The sequence below is a fragment of the Drosophila biarmipes genome, chromosome 3R (genome assembly GCF_025231255.1).
Source record: "Drosophila biarmipes strain raj3 chromosome 3R, RU_DBia_V1.1, whole genome shotgun sequence".
Lineage (NCBI taxonomy): Eukaryota > Metazoa > Arthropoda > Insecta > Diptera > Drosophilidae > Drosophila > Drosophila biarmipes.
In genome coordinates, this window is record NC_066616.1 from 4,705,988 (window position 1) to 4,721,221 (window position 15,234).

Genomic DNA, 15,234 nt, shown 5'->3' on the forward strand with positions numbered 1-15,234 from the left:
GAAGGTAATAAGGATTTTTGATCTATATTGCTGTTGCTGTTGATGTTGCAGTGGTGATTGCACCTGTTAACGACATCACACAAGATGAAATAAAACTAAACTAGGATATCGAAACTCTAAAATTAAAAGTATACGCCGCTTAAATTTGTGGGTAATGGAAAGAGAGAGAAACAAATTAAATTTAAATAAATTCGGTCCTTCCCGTCTAAGGCTATAACCGCAATTTAATTTTGTTGACGGCATAGAAAAATGATTTCACTTGAAAAAAACGTTATTTTTTATCGTGATGACTCTATTAATAGCTTTTGTGTCCAACCAAACTCTTCTTTCAGTCCCTACGTCTCCCCTCCACTCTCCCCTATTTTTATAAATATGAACGCTATTTGATATAGTCGTCCAATTTTCATAAAATGAAAATAGTAATTCAAAACTAATTAAAAACTGTTATTTCCAAGCGTAGGAGGTTGTATGTTAAAAAACACTAAAGATATAATTTTTGAAATTTTATTTTCTCCAAAATTTTCCGTTCGTTCGTATGGAAGCTGTATGGTATAGTCGTCCGATTTTGATAAAACTTAATTCGAAATTCAGAACTGATTAAAAAATGTTATTTTCAAGCGGCTATATGTTAAAAAACACCAAAGAAATCATTAAAAAAAAATGTTTCTTCCCGATAGTTTCAATGGGAGCTGGCTCCGACTTATATACTACCTGCAATAGAAAGAAGACTTTTGTTAAAGTTTCATCCCGATTGCTTTTAATCCGAGAGACTTGTTTGCGTAGAAACGGACGGACACTCCTTCACTGCGTTGCAAACTTCAGATTCTGAATTTAGTTCTGAATTTCGAATTAAATCGGACGACTACATCATATTTCTGTCGTAGGAAGGATCAGAAAATTGGTGCAAAAATAATATGAAACAAATTACAGCTTTTGGGCTTTTTATATTATTATATATCTTATTATTGGGAATATAATACTCTAACGACATACATATAGATGTCAAAAAAATGTTAAAAAAAATGAACTAATTTTTTTTTAATATCACTGAAATCAGCACAATCCTAAAAAAATTCACATGGTGTTACTAAAGTTGATTATTTTTTAAACTGCAAGGGTATACAAACTTCGGCTTGCCGAAGTTAACTTCCTTTCTTGTTTATTATCTTGTTGCTCCTCAAAGTTGGAAAATAATACTGTTATCCAAATAGCTAGAAACTTAAATTTAATCAGTTAACTTATGTTAATTTAAAATAAGAAAATATGGAAATGTTTCAATATTCAAGTGGCCTTTTTTTTAGCTAATATAATTTCAATATTATATTTATTTTATATTTTTTTTATCATTGTTTTGAATGTATTCCTGTTGTTTTGGTTATTTATTAAAATGAAATTTTTGCTATTATTTATATTGCCAAGAGTTTTAAAATGCGCGCCAAGTTCCTTTTAAGTATTATACATGTTGGTATTTTTACGGAACTGCCTGGTATTTTCGGCTACGGTTGCGTTTACAACACTAACCACCCTGTGGACCTTTTTGGCAATATCACCCTGTTTACCGCGAGATGTGTTTAATTTTTTAGTTTTTTTATGTTTTAAAACATATGAAGAAGAATGAACTCATTTATTCTCAATTAAAATGGACAGAAGTGGTCAGTATAAAGATGACATAATTTACACAGGCAGTTGCAACTTTTCCTCATATGTTTCAGATTTTACCATGGACCTGGAGAACAACAACAACACGCAGTTAACCGGCGAAGAGCCGGAAAAATGTGCGGGAAAGCGAAAATCTGTAATTACTCCTGAAAACGAGGAAGGGGAAATCAAAAGACTGAAAACAGAGGATCCAAGGATTGTAGATGCTGTGCCCCGTCCGCCTCTGCAGAGCCCAAAAAAGCGCCTCCAACTGAATGGAAAGCCCAAGCACAACAAAGATCTTAGTTTCACCTATGGCAACTATAAACACTACTATGGCAAACGAATCCTGGACAAGGACTTCCGGGATATCCGCATGGACGTGCTTGGCACCCAGCCGGATCTTTTCCGGGGTAAGCAGCTCCTTGACATTGGCTGCAACTCCGGGCATCTGTCAATCCAGATTGCCAAGACCTTCGGGGCCAAGAGTCTGGTGGGGCTCGACATAGACCGTGGCCTGGTCAAGGATGCCCAAAACACAATAAGCCACCTGAAGCGACAGGCAGGACCTGAACAGGGCTTTCCCCATAACATGAGATTCGTGCAGGGAAACTATGTCCTTGAGGACGATGTGCTGCTGGAGATCGAGCGTCCACAATTCGATGTAATACTCTGCCTGTCTGTCACCAAGTGGATCCACCTTAATTTCTGTGATTCAGGCCTGAAGCAGGCCTTTCGCCGCATGTACCTGCAGCTGCGTCCGGGTGGCAAGCTGATTCTAGAGCCTCAGTCCTTTGATGGCTACAAGAGGCGCAAAAAGCTATCGGTAAGTAACAAGAATGTTTAAAAGATTGACCGCCTATATTCAGTGGCAATTGTAGAAAAATAAGTGCAAAGTATTTTCAGACCACTCCTAATTATAAGTGTACCCTTTTTCAGGAACAAATAAGGGAAAACTACAATTCTATTAAGTTCAGACCTGACCAATTCACCGAATATCTGCTGGGCCCAGAAGTAGGGTTTGACAAAATGGAACTCATGGGAACACCCGAGCACTGTGAAGCCGGATTCAAGCGGCCCATTCAGATCTTTACAAAGAAATAATACTAGAAAAACAATGTAACAAAAACAAGCAAACAAGTGGTCATAGAAACTTTAATAAATGTACCCACAAAGGAAGGAGAGCTTCAGATGGAATCAGTACTACTTCATGCTCTTCACTTTACTGGGGGTACTTGGTATCTTTTCCAGCACGTCAGGTATCTTTTTCAGCAGATCATCGTGGCTTAATTGGAAGTCACTGTCTGCCCAAAGGAGCTTCAGTTCGTTCATAACCAGACCAAGTCGTATTCCCTTAAGTCCGTGCTCAGCCAAAGTATTTCCTCTAATTGGGAAATTTGGCTTGGCCCACGACTTGAGTTGATTGTAGAGATCCTGCTTGTTGGAGTACTTAAGCAACTGTTCCACGAAGTCCCGTTGAATGTACTTCTGTAAGCACAGTTTTTGGTAGTCGCGCAGGGTGGTGTAATCTGTGTCAACCTGAGAGTCGGAGTTTAAGTTATAAGTTGATCAAGTTTCGGTATGTCGAACTTTTAACCTTTTCACGCTCCTGGGTGATAAACCTGGCCAAGTCCCTTTCGTGGGCCGATAGCTTCAGCCGTTTGTGCATCGCCATGGCATCTTCCGCAGATCGCAGCATCGCCGTCATGAACAAAATGGGATAATGCGGCTTCTCGAAGTGCTCTAGAGCAGCGCACAGTCGGTCAAACTCCTCCAAGTTAGGCTCGACAGGTAGACCGATGTGCTCGAATAGGTTACAACGATGCATCTCCGTCAGCAAGGCAGATCCGTAATGGCCCACCACTATCTTTTGAAGCTCTGTCCAGATCCGCTCGCCGCTGATCCTAGCAAGGCCTCCTGCATTTTCCTTAATGGCAGTCAGAGTGGCCTCATCGTGGTTCTTTTCTTCATTCGCTATGCGTCCGTAGAATCGAAAATAGCGTAGGATGCGAAGAAAGTCCTCCTTGATCCGGACATCCGCATCGCCCACAAATACCACGCGACGCTTCTGGAGATCGTCGTAGCCATAGAAGTAATCGTACACGGTGCCATCGAAGCCCAAGAACATAGAGTTGATTGTCAGATCACGGCGGTTAGCGTCCAGCTGCCAGTCGGTAGTATACATCACCTCCGCGTGGCGTCCATCGGTGCGGATGTCAATTCGCAGTGTGGTGACCTCGAAGTTCTCCTTGTCATTTATCCGGGGAGTAATGGTGCCGTGCTTTTCGCCGTTCGCATTGATCATTCGCACCTCCTCCTTCTCAAACATTTCCTTCATCTGTTCTGGTGTGGCGGTGGTGGCCAGGTCGATGTCCTTCGGAGGAATGCTCATAAGGATGTCGCGCACAGCACCGCCAGCGATCCGCAGCTCATAGTCATACTTCTCGAAGAGAGCCACCAGCTCCTTCAGCTCGGGGGTGAATATGCTTTGGAACTCCGGAGTCTGGACCTTTTTGAAAGCCGGATTAGTGCGCATCCTGGGTTGTTTCCCTAACTGTGCGACCAACTCCGGAGAGGGCTCTCGTGGCGACATATTAACGGCCATGGTTTTTATCCAGCGATTTCTCTGTCTCAGGTTCAGGGCCGGGGATGCGACCGCACGTGTGCTCAGCTTGGCGAGGCAGCGGGGGCCATTCATGGATAGGGTTGGACAGGCTCCGAATACCTTTTCCTTTTCCAAACTCCTCTTCTTCCTGTTTGACTTATAAGCAGTGAAAAAGCCGGGCGAGATCAAATGCTTTGTGGGGCAAGTTTCGTGACCAGATGTAATCTATACCCTGTAGAGGGAGGGTATACTTAATGTACATATTTATCCCCGACAGAATTATTTACTTATAATTTTTTTCAATTTAGTCAATAAAAAAGTTAAAGTTACACACTTCACTGAAATAAAAAAACATCTAGTGATGGCTTACAGAAAGATAGGTGACCTGAAATAAAGAAATTTTAAATGTCATTCAATATTAATTTAATACATTTTCTAAGCAACATTGCTCAAGATGTAAGCAATCCAAGTACTGAACCACGCTCAAAATATTTCCTTGTTATTATTATAAAAGACTTACTGTCAGGACGCTCAAAATATTTCTTTGTTATTATAAAAGACTTCCTGTCCGTCAAAGGTGGCATAACAACCTTGATTACAGGGCAATTTCTAGTCGATCTTTTAAAAACGTGTGTATTTTCTGGAACTGCGGTATGCTTCTGTATGCAGAATACGGGCATACTAACGGAAACCTGTTAATTTGTTTACTTCTTTTCCATACAAAAAACTTGAATCAATGCCCCCGCGGTTGCCGTGCGGTCACGTCAGGAATTTTTTGCTGCCAGGACAGATAGCTCGAAGAATGAGCTCCCAACCAAGTGTATACGTGACACGTCCGGATGTGGACGACAGCGGTCTGGAGTTGCTGCGCAAGAGGTTTGTTCTGGATGTTATGTGTCGGCTAATAAGCATACGCACTAATTAAATTTCCATGACATTTCTCAGTTGCCAGGTGAGCACTTGGAATGAGACCTTCCCGGTGCCCCGCCCTGAACTGATCCGCGGGGTGGCCGGAAAGGACGCCCTTTACTGCGCTCTAACTGACAAGGTCGACAAGGAAGTCCTGGATGCTGCGGGCCCCCAGCTGAAGTGTGTGGCCACAATATCCGTAGGCTATGACCACATCGACGTGGAGGAGTGCAAGAAACGTGGCATTCGCGTGGGCTTCACCCCGGACGTACTCACAGATGCCACGGCGGAACTGACGCTCGCCCTTCTCTTGGCCACCAACCGGCGACTGTTCGAGGCCAACAAACAGGTGTACAACGGTGGCTGGAAGTCGTGGGCCCCGATGTGGATGTGCGGTCAGGGACTGAAGGGCTCTCGAGTGGGCCTGCTCGGCTTCGGGCGCATCGGCCAAGAGATAGCGGCACGTATTGTGCCCTTCAAGCCGGCGGAGATAACCTACACAACCCGTTCGCCACGACCCCAGGAGGCAGCAGCCGTGAATGCCCGGCACGTCGACTTTGACGAGATGCTTCGCAACTCAGACTTTATCGTAGTCTGCTGCGCCCTAACCCCGCAGACCAAGGAGATCTTCAATGCTGCTGCGTTCGAGAATATGAAGTCCAACTGTATTCTTATCAACACAGCGCGTGGTGGGGTTGTGGACCAGAAGGCTTTGTACGAGGCACTGAAGTCAAAGAAAATTCAGGCCGCTGGTCTGGATGTCACTACGCCGGAGCCCCTTCCATTGGACGACCCGCTCCTCGAGCTGGACAATGTGGTAATCCTTCCTCATATTGGCAGTGCTGACATCGAAACACGCAAGGAAATGTCCCGAATCACGGCCAGAAATATACTTGCTTCTCTCGCTGGCGAGAAAATGGAAGCTGAAGTAACAGTCTAAACTGTAATCTTTTTATTCTCATAACGACGTTTTATGTAAAATGTATGAGCTTTATGGGAATAAAAGTTTGGATTTATGTTTGAGTTGTAGAAATTTAAATAAACCACTTTGATGATATCGACTTAAAAATAAAGATGTATTCTTCGGAATGAATTGACGAATTTAAATTATCGGCAATTCGGGAAATTCAGAATGATTCAAACAGATTAGATACTAAGAGAACTGGCGTTCTAGAGTAGTTTTTACATATTATTTCTTTCGGCTAACAAGAGAGTATTTAATATATTTTACCCCGAACAGCTGTCAGGGATTACTTGCAAGTTCCTCGCAATGAGCTGTTAAGATTTCGCAGAAAAACTTCCCGCTAGTACAGTGATATCCGTGAAAGATTCACAACTCCATATCGGCAACGTCCGAGACTTAAAAAAACAAGGTATGGCTCGGGTTTTGAATCATAACATCCTCGCATCCCGTTTGGGTAAAAAATATCAGTTGAAGTGAAATTTTAAATATAAGCTTTGTCTTATTGAGTAAATTAGAAATGTCTATAGGCAAACAAAACAATCTAGCTGCAGCTAGTCCTCGCCAGGCGGCAGGGGCTGGTTCAGATCGCTGGCGATGGGCGGGGGAACAGGCAGTGGCACCAGCGACGTCAAGACGGGCACTGTGGATATGACGCCGATTTCCGATGGATCCTGCACCTCCTTTTTGATGTGGTCGGCGCTGATGTAGCCGCCGCTTTCGTCCTGAGAAGAAGAAATTTAGTTAATAAAAGTGTTGTGATTCAATATTGTTAGAGTTTTAAATGAACCAGGAGTTTTGTGTAGAGCCAATATAAATCATAGTTACCGTGACAAACACATCCACTGACTTCCCGGAGATGATATCCAAAACCTGCTGGGTAATGCCGCTGCCATTCATCGGCTCGTCCTGCATGCTCTCTGCGTATTCCGACAAAGCCGGCCTTAAATCGGGGCACTGCTGAAGTGCGTCCACCAGCTGGGCGGGAGGAAGGTGCAGCAGGATTGGCATAGACTGCGGCTTCAGGCGTTGAACGGTTTTTAAAAAGCCCTCCCAGATCACCTTCTGCCGCCAAACCTGCTTCATGATAAGGCGCTGCAACAAGTTCAAAACAAAGTTGGCCAGGCGCGGATAAAGAGTCAGACTCTGGATTGTTGTTCGCATCATCAGAGTAGGCAGTGGAATAACCTCCACCAACTGCTGCAGCACAGCCATAAGCACCTCCTGGGTGTATAAATCTCTTTCAGCCAGGCACAGGGATGTGGCCTTGACAATGGCTTTAAGGTCACAGACATTGGGGTCAATGGTGTGCAAGGCCACCAGAATATCTGTGGGAGACAGGGCCATCGTCTGATGAGCGAACTCAGCACCAATGCCAAGCAAACGATTAAAGACCTCCTTCACCACAGCGGGGTTAAGTTTTATCAACTTAGGTAGAACGGCGATCAGCTCGGAGCGGGACAAGCCACTAAGTACGGGTATCATCACACGAACGTCCTTGACCTTGTTCTGATAGAGATCCCTAACCCTCCGGACCAGATCCTCATGTGGCGACGGCACTCGCTCCGTCAGTATGTAAATGATGCGGATCACCAAGGTCTCCATGCCCTTCGGGCAGTCCTCAATCAGTTGCAGAATTGTGGGATTTTCGACACCCAGCTTCTTGATGGGATTATCTAGGCTACGCAAAATTGTGCGCTTCAGTTCGGCGGAGGTAGACACGAAAACTTGACATATTTGTTGCACGTAAACTGGGGGTACAAATGAAGATTAAATTAATACCCGACATGTTCGTCAGCTAAATACAAATTTCATAAATTATAAGGAAGCTTACCTTCCGGCTTATAGGGCAGCAGGGTAAAGGCCAAACCAAGGCACACTTTTGCGGTATCTTCACGCCAGGCGGACTCTGCAGTTGGTCGACCGAAGTCCTGCGAGAAAACAGCAGCTGGTGGAGTTTCCTGCTCTACGAATTTAAGCCACTCCGTAGCAAATTCGTCTATCCGCGCCGGAAGGATTTTGTGCACATGGTACAAACTGACAAGGTGGGCCAGTGCCCGATCCCGCAGATCTACTCGCTCGTGCACGGAAAAATTAAGCAACGCTCGCACGAATCTGTTCTTTCGAGGAGGTCTGAGGACCGCAAGGTCCTTGATCAACTCTAGACCATGCTGGGAAAACTCGTCGTCTAGGGAAAGCTGAACCAAATGTCCTATCGAAACTTCCGGAAGAATGGGTGCCTCTAGGTAAACGCGACGGATCAGTATAATCTTGTCCTTGTGATCGCAGCGCTCCCCGATGCCAAAAATGAGCTTGTTCAGCAACTCGTTATAAGCGTGATCTGGTCGATTCTCGGTCTTAACGTAAGTGTGCCTTGTGAATCCTTGCAACAGAGAGTACTCCTCAAAGAGCCAGGAAAAGGCCAAATCAATGCGCTGTTTTACATCCTCTAGGATGAACTCCATGATGCCATAACGTACGTTGTCCGGAAAGGTGGCTGCTATCACGGTAACCAGCTTCCGGCGCCTAGATGATACACCTCCTTTGATGCACTGCCGTTCCGAGTTAAGGATGCGACGCACTGCTTCTGTCAGGAACTTTTCCTTAAGATTGCGTGGCAGAGGCTTGGTGATCTCCTGCAGCTTCAGCGTCTTGGCGCGCTCCTTCATCTTCTCGATCACAGTCTGCTCTCCTTTGGCGCGCTCCATCGTCTCGCGCAACTTCTTGGTGGCCTCCTCCTTCCGTTGCAATTCTTCTTCACTCAGTTTTTGGACAGCTTCATTGTCAACATCCATAGGACTAGATGCTAACTCGTTTGCTTGCACTTTCTTAACCCTCATTGGTGGCTCCCGACTAAAGGTTGCGGCTCCTGGACCGAGGCGCTTTTCTGAAAGCTGCTCGCCAAAAATTTTGGAGATGTTGCTCACCTGCTGCTGTATGGACATTTCACGAATGGGCGTGTACTCCTCAAGAAACTTTTGAGGCACCTCAGTGGGCAGGCTTGGCAGGAACTCCACTACCAGACCAACCACCGTTTCGGGATTGCGCAGATGCTCGGCCAGAAACTTCTCGTTCACTCGTGTGGACTTTTGCTTCTGCCGCTCCAACTCCTCGGTGTCTAGCTCCATCTCCCTATGCTGCTGCTCTTGCTGTTCGCTGGCCAAACGAGCTCTCTTCGCGAGACTTTGTGCTGCATTTTCAAGGATGCGCTTCTGTCGCCGAGCCATCTCCTGTTTGTCCATCTTAGGAATTAGCTTTTGAATCTCATTCGTCGAGGATCCCAGGTCAACTAGCATGCCCCGGATCGTGCCAGAAAACTCGAAGGCTCCGCGATTCTTCAACAATGTCTGCAGTTGCAACTTGAGACTCTTGCGGACAGAGCTCACCTGCGAGTCAGTGAGGGTGGGCGGCAGGTTGGCATTTAGCTGCTTAAAAGCATCTACCACGGCGCCCATGAAGGCGGGCCGCATTTTGGCAACCGTGCAGAGGCTGCTTGTACAGGCAATTAAATTTACCGAGGAAATGTGCGTGGTTCCGTGGAACTGGAGTAATATGTCGAATATATTGTTGCCTTCCTCCTGCAACTTCTGGCGGCGGAAGAGCTTACAGTGGTCAGGGACATCGCCCAGCGAGAAGTCTCCATCCCGTTTGAGACTGTCCTCGTCAGCAAAGCTCTGCAACACAACGACGCCCTCGAGGAATTTTATGGCGTTTGTGCGTATGCCGTCGTTTTCGTTGTCTATCATGTCTAGAATCTGAGCCTTGATTAGGCTGAGGATGTTCCATGCCTGCTCGGCGCTGTCACCGGGTTCCATTAGGTTGCACAAGTACTGCAACCCATTTTTGTAGATGCTGCCGCAGGCCTGTATCACTCGCTTGATCACCTGAGCCGAGTTATCCCTCAGCAGCATAGAGACGATGTTGATAACATGAGGCAGTAGCTCAACCTTAACTTTGCTGAAAATGGGAGATTTGCCATGAAGCAAGTACTTTCCTTCGCCTATGTATTGGTACCTACCACACTTGCTCCACGAAGGCGACCACCTGCCTGCGCACGTCCATGTTCTGGTCGTGGGCCAAAGAAAGCACTGGCTCCAGGAACTCCTCGGCCAGCTCTGTGCAGGATCCAAGGACAATCTCCTGCACTTTGGCCAGGAGTTCGCACTTAGTCGAAGCCGGTGCAATAGCCAGATCATTGCACCACTCGACCACCTGAATTGAGAAATAGAAGATGAAATGCAGTCAGCTTTGGCGGCTTGACGCGGCAGGGAGCTGCTTCTACCTTTGCCCTTGCCGTGGCCGTCTTCTCGTCCAGAAAGAGATTGGCCGTTTCCGAGACAAACTGGCTGCGTCCAATTATGCTATCCATGATCCGTCAGTTGTTTTGCAGAATTTAGTCCGGAATTTTCAAGAGCTGCCGGCACAGATGGCAAGCGGTTATCGGTACCATTGACGAACTATCGAAAAAGACTTGTGGTGATGGCGATTCTACGCTTACTCGCTAGATCTAGCTTTTTTTTGGCTACTTGGCTAGGAAATAGTTTGGATTCAAATTCAAAAGACAAGGCATTCAATATGACTTTTTAAAGTAAAATCGAGTTAGTATCATATGGCAGTAAAGAAATGACAGGAAAACAGCTGTGATTAGTAGTTAAATCAAATTAACAAACAAATAGAATAAATAGAATAAGCGGAATACCCAATATGTTATATTTTTCCGGCTACATTTGGCTTTCCGCATGACTATCGATACCAGGCGGCACTGCTGCGCTGGCCCAGCGATTGAGGGGGTGACTATCGATAAGCCAGAGGCATCGATTTGCTCACATTTCTTGGGTCTTTTAGCGTGAAAAAACGCCTAAATAAACGAATCGGTAGCGTGTCAGGCCAGAAAGTGCAACCAACGGATCGCCGTTCGCGCAGCAGTCGAGGATTGGAGCCGTCGAAGGCGCCGAAAAAACGTCGCAGCAGTCGCCAGCCGTCGCAGCGGAGTGTTTACTGAGCGAGGGGTGCAGAGGAGGAGGTGGTGCCTGTGTATGTGTATGTGTGCGCCAGTGAGTGGGCAGAGGCAGCGACAGAGGAGCATCAGCGGATGTAGCTCGTTGCCCGGAGCCCGCAGTGGACACCGCGAAAAGTGAGCGTAAACGCAAGCAGGCCAACTTGCAGGCACAAAGAAAATAAACTCTGGAAACCGAAGACGAGGCCTTCTGGAACTGGAACAGAACTGCTCAACAGCCGCAGACGCGTCGGTGACCGCACCCTAATGTCAAATAGCCAAGCGAATGCCGGCAACAGCGGTAGCGCGACATCGGATGAACCGACCCAGCACCATCCCCCCTTGGCGGCCGCCCCTGCGAATGCATCCTGCCCAGCCGCGACGCCGGCGTCGCAGTCGACGCAGCAGCCCCCGCACATAGTTGGTGCCTCAACAGCTGATGCTGGCAGCGGCGTTGCGGTCAGCGTCGGCGTCTCTGTTGTCGTCGGCAGTGAGGGCGTCAATCTGGACTCGTCGCCGCGCGAGTCCGGGGACGATTCCGAGGACGAGAGCGAGATCCTGGAGGAGTCGCCCTGCGGACGTTGGCTGAAGAGGCGCGAAGAGGTTGACCAACGTGATGTGCCCGGAATCGACTGCGTCCATCTGGCCATGGACACCGAGGAGGGCGTGGAGGTCGTGTGGAATGAGGTGCAATATGCCAGTCTCCAGGAGCTGAAGTCGCAGGAGGAGAAGATGCGACAGGTGTTCGATAATTTACTGCAGCTGGACCACCAAAACATCGTCAAGTTCCACCGTTACTGGACGGACACGCAGCAGGCCGAGCGACCGCGAGTGGTCTTCATCACCGAATACATGTCGAGTGGGTCGCTGAAACAGTTCCTCAAGCGCACGAAGCGCAATGCCAAGCGGTTACCGCTGGAGTCGTGGCGTCGGTGGTGCACCCAGATCCTGTCCGCGCTCAGTTATTTGCATTCCTGCTCGCCGCCCATCATCCACGGCAACTTAACCTGTGATAGCATCTTCATCCAGCACAACGGTCTGGTCAAGATCGGCTCGGTGGTACCGGATGCGGTCCACTACAGCGTTCGGAGAGGACGCGAGCGGGAAAGGGAACGCGAACGGGGTGCCCACTACTTCCAGGCGCCCGAGTACGGAGCCGCCGACCAGTTGACCGCAGCCCTCGACATCTACGCCTTTGGGATGTGTGCCCTGGAGATGGCCGCCCTGGAGATCCAGCCCAGCAATAGCGAGTCGACTGCCATCAACGAGGAGACCATCCAGCGCACAATCTTCAGCCTGGAGAACGATCTGCAGCGCGACCTGATACGAAAGTGTCTCAATCCGCAGCCGCAGGACCGGCCAAGCGCCAATGATCTGCTTTTCCACCCACTGCTCTTCGAGGTGAGTAAGCAGGCAAACCAATCATCATGTTGTCAATTGAAGTCCCGCACGACAATTGCTTAGTTAAGTACCCCTGGTAATTTAATTCTTGGATCCATCTTGCGGAAATGAAATTTAGCTTTGTGTTGTTTCTTAGTAAATTCTCTTTTTTTCCTAAATTCTATATGGAAATGCTGAGACGTAAACAAGATTTGAGCGACCACAACTTTTACTTGAAGAGGTCTTTACACCTAACATTAATGTGTTATTCTTACATTAATATGGATCCCACCTCAAAAGAGTCGTATAGGATTTATATTTTAACGGCCACAGAAAAAAGCAACGCATATCGGACTGTTGATAATTTAGATTAATCTACTTATCTAGTCTCCATATTATTTAGACTCTATTTTAGCTGATCCAAATAGTTAACCAAGAAAAACTAATTATTTTAAATGAACTACTATACAGTCACATTCATTTAAAGAAAATATTTTCAATGCTTGTAAGAAAAAGGACACAAGCACAGAAAACGAGATGACATTAATGGAAAAAATCTATTTAAACTTTGAGAGCCACAGTTTCTTCTAGTACAAACAATATCTTAAGCGATCCTTTATTAAATAAGCTTGAATGTTATTAATGGGAGGATAGACATTTTTGATGTAACATATTTGGACCTTTAAAAATTGTAAAATATAGGGCTATGCAGTAAAATGATTTAAAAAGTCATAACATGTATGTATTAGTTCATCCCCTCCAAACAGAAATAATACCAAACTCGTCAATTATAAAAATGTTTTGATAGATAAGATATGGCTGCGTGTTCAATTACATCTTAAATGTCGCCCTTGAAATTTAATACCAGAGTATACAGAGATATGTATGTATTTTAAAAAAACACCTGACTAAATGTAATCCCCTAAACAAATCAAGTAGGTAATAATACCATTTGTTGCTCCCGTAGGTGCACTCCCTCAAACTGCTGACTGCCCATTGTCTGGTCTTCTCGCCCGCCAACCGCACCATGTTCTCGGAAACCGCCTTCGACGGCCTGATGCAGCGCTACTACCAGCCGGACGTGGTTATGGCACAGCTCAGGCTGGCTGGTGGGCAGGAACGGCAGTACCGACTGGCAGACGTTTCGGGGGCCGACAAACTGGAGAAGTTCGTCGAGGACGTAAAGTACGGTGTGTACCCGCTGATTACGTACAGCGGCAAGAAGCCGCCCAATTTCCGCTCACGGGCCGCTTCGCCGGAGCGGGCTGACTCCGTGAAATCGGCCACGCCAGAGCCGGTGGACACGGAGTCGAGGCGCATCGTTAACATGATGTGCAGCGTTAAGATCAAGGAGGATAGCAATGACATAACCATGACAATACTGCTGCGCATGGATGACAAAATGAACCGCCAACTGACATGCCAGGTGAACGAGAACGATACGGCAGCGGATCTCACCAGCGAACTGGTGCGCTTGGGCTTCGTCCACCTAGACGACCAGGACAAGATCCAGGTGCTGCTGGAGGAGACGCTCAAAGCGGGCGTTATGAGCGACGGAGCCGGGGCAGAGAGCTCCGGAGTGGGGGTAACAACCACGGCGACCATGGCAGCCTTGGAGCAGCTGGAGCGCAACTGGTCGGTGTCCTCGGACGCAGACCAGCAGGGCACTGCCGTGATGTATGTGCCGCAGGGGCAGCAGCAGCAGCACACCGACGTGGACGTCGATGTGGAGCAGTCGGGCACGACGAGCAATTGAAAGTATCAGCTTAGTATTCAGGGCAGGCCGACGCGTATTGTTTTTATTATATTGGGAAATTACACATTACGATTTTATTACTACTATTATTTGTTATTTTTATATATATACCTATATATATGTATATGTATGTATGTATTTGAAATAATATTTATGTATGTATGTACCATAAACGATGTTGAACAAGGCTTCCAAGCTAAAGAATTCGATGAAATAGGACACACCACACTCGGGTGGATCGACTCGCGTGAATACGACGAAAACGAAAAATCTTAGGAACACACTATTATCTGAAGTCATTTACCGGCGACTGGCGTCCTAGAAACTATAAATGTAAAATTAACTGTGTGTTTCGATAGCATAGAAGCCCCGCAATCTTAGCCAGAAGATGTAGAAGATATTTGAGGGCAACACCCTGCCCAAAATATATTGTTGGGCATTATTTTGGCAAAATTAAAAACAATTATTTTGACCTTACTACTCTCCTGACGTTTGTCATAATTGAGGTATCGATCCACCTTTTAAAACACACTTTTAAAGACACACAGCTAACGAGCTTACGAAAATCAAGCATTCGCTTAGCATAACTCTGGAGCGGGCGCGAATGGAATTCGCAGCTCTCAAGGCTAGACAAAAGATTCGAATACGAAAAACGACACACTCAGATTTTGAATAAAAAAACTTCTGGGCGCCAATACTCAGATGACTTTTTCTAGGACTTTGATAAATTAGCCATGCCGTGACGAGAACAAAACCTAAAACCGCAGTGGAATGTATTTAAATGTATTACAAATATAAACAAATACGCAAGGCCACGAAAAATAATAAATAAATTATTTAACTAAAAAACTATATAAACACAAGCAGAGCATGCAACAGAAATAATACACAACAGACATAGCTACACTATTATTAAATAAATAAAGATGGCAACCAGCTGATTAATTATAAAGTCTTTTTTCTTTATTTGTAGGTTTGATTTATTTTGT

At 46.2% G+C, this 15,234-nt stretch overlaps 5 protein-coding genes across 5 annotated transcripts; 3 read left to right on the forward strand and 2 right to left on the reverse strand.

The window, feature by feature from the left end:
- Positions 1-1,531: 1,531 nt before the first annotated feature.
- Positions 1,532-2,844, forward strand: LOC108027392 (probable RNA methyltransferase CG1239). The gene is made up of 3 exons (XM_017098828.3): positions 1,532-1,652; positions 1,713-2,464; positions 2,578-2,844. Exons 1-3 carry the CDS (start codon positions 1,640-1,642, stop codon positions 2,740-2,742), a joined length of 930 nt encoding a protein of 309 aa, XP_016954317.1. The 5' UTR covers positions 1,532-1,639; the 3' UTR covers positions 2,743-2,844.
- On the reverse strand, positions 2,776-4,574 carry LOC108027390 (CCA tRNA nucleotidyltransferase 1, mitochondrial). Its single transcript, XM_017098826.3, has 2 exons — positions 3,236-4,574; positions 2,776-3,177 (listed from the first exon to the last, which is right to left on the reverse strand). Exons 1-2 carry the CDS (start codon positions 4,334-4,336, stop codon positions 2,842-2,844), a joined length of 1,437 nt encoding a protein of 478 aa, XP_016954315.1. The 5' UTR covers positions 4,337-4,574; the 3' UTR covers positions 2,776-2,841.
- A 348-nt stretch (positions 4,575-4,922) lies between these two features.
- On the forward strand, positions 4,923-6,245 carry LOC108027320 (glyoxylate reductase/hydroxypyruvate reductase). The gene is made up of 2 exons (XM_017098724.3): positions 4,923-5,119; positions 5,189-6,245. The coding sequence occupies exons 1-2, from the start codon at positions 4,980-4,982 to the stop codon at positions 6,090-6,092; spliced, it is 1,044 nt and encodes a 347-aa protein (XP_016954213.1). The 5' UTR covers positions 4,923-4,979; the 3' UTR covers positions 6,093-6,245.
- Positions 6,210-10,565, reverse strand: LOC108027319 (symplekin). Its single transcript, XM_017098723.3, has 5 exons — positions 10,396-10,565; positions 10,132-10,325; positions 7,948-10,070; positions 6,942-7,864; positions 6,210-6,838 (listed from the first exon to the last, which is right to left on the reverse strand). The coding sequence occupies exons 1-5, from the start codon at positions 10,480-10,482 to the stop codon at positions 6,668-6,670; spliced, it is 3,498 nt and encodes a 1,165-aa protein (XP_016954212.1). The 5' UTR covers positions 10,483-10,565; the 3' UTR covers positions 6,210-6,667.
- A 238-nt stretch (positions 10,566-10,803) lies between these two features.
- Positions 10,804-15,195, forward strand: LOC108027304 (nuclear receptor-binding protein homolog). The gene is made up of 2 exons (XM_017098697.3): positions 10,804-12,510; positions 13,457-15,195. Exons 1-2 carry the CDS (start codon positions 11,377-11,379, stop codon positions 14,243-14,245), a joined length of 1,923 nt encoding a protein of 640 aa, XP_016954186.1. The 5' UTR covers positions 10,804-11,376; the 3' UTR covers positions 14,246-15,195.
- The last annotated feature ends 39 nt before the right edge of the window (positions 15,196-15,234 follow it).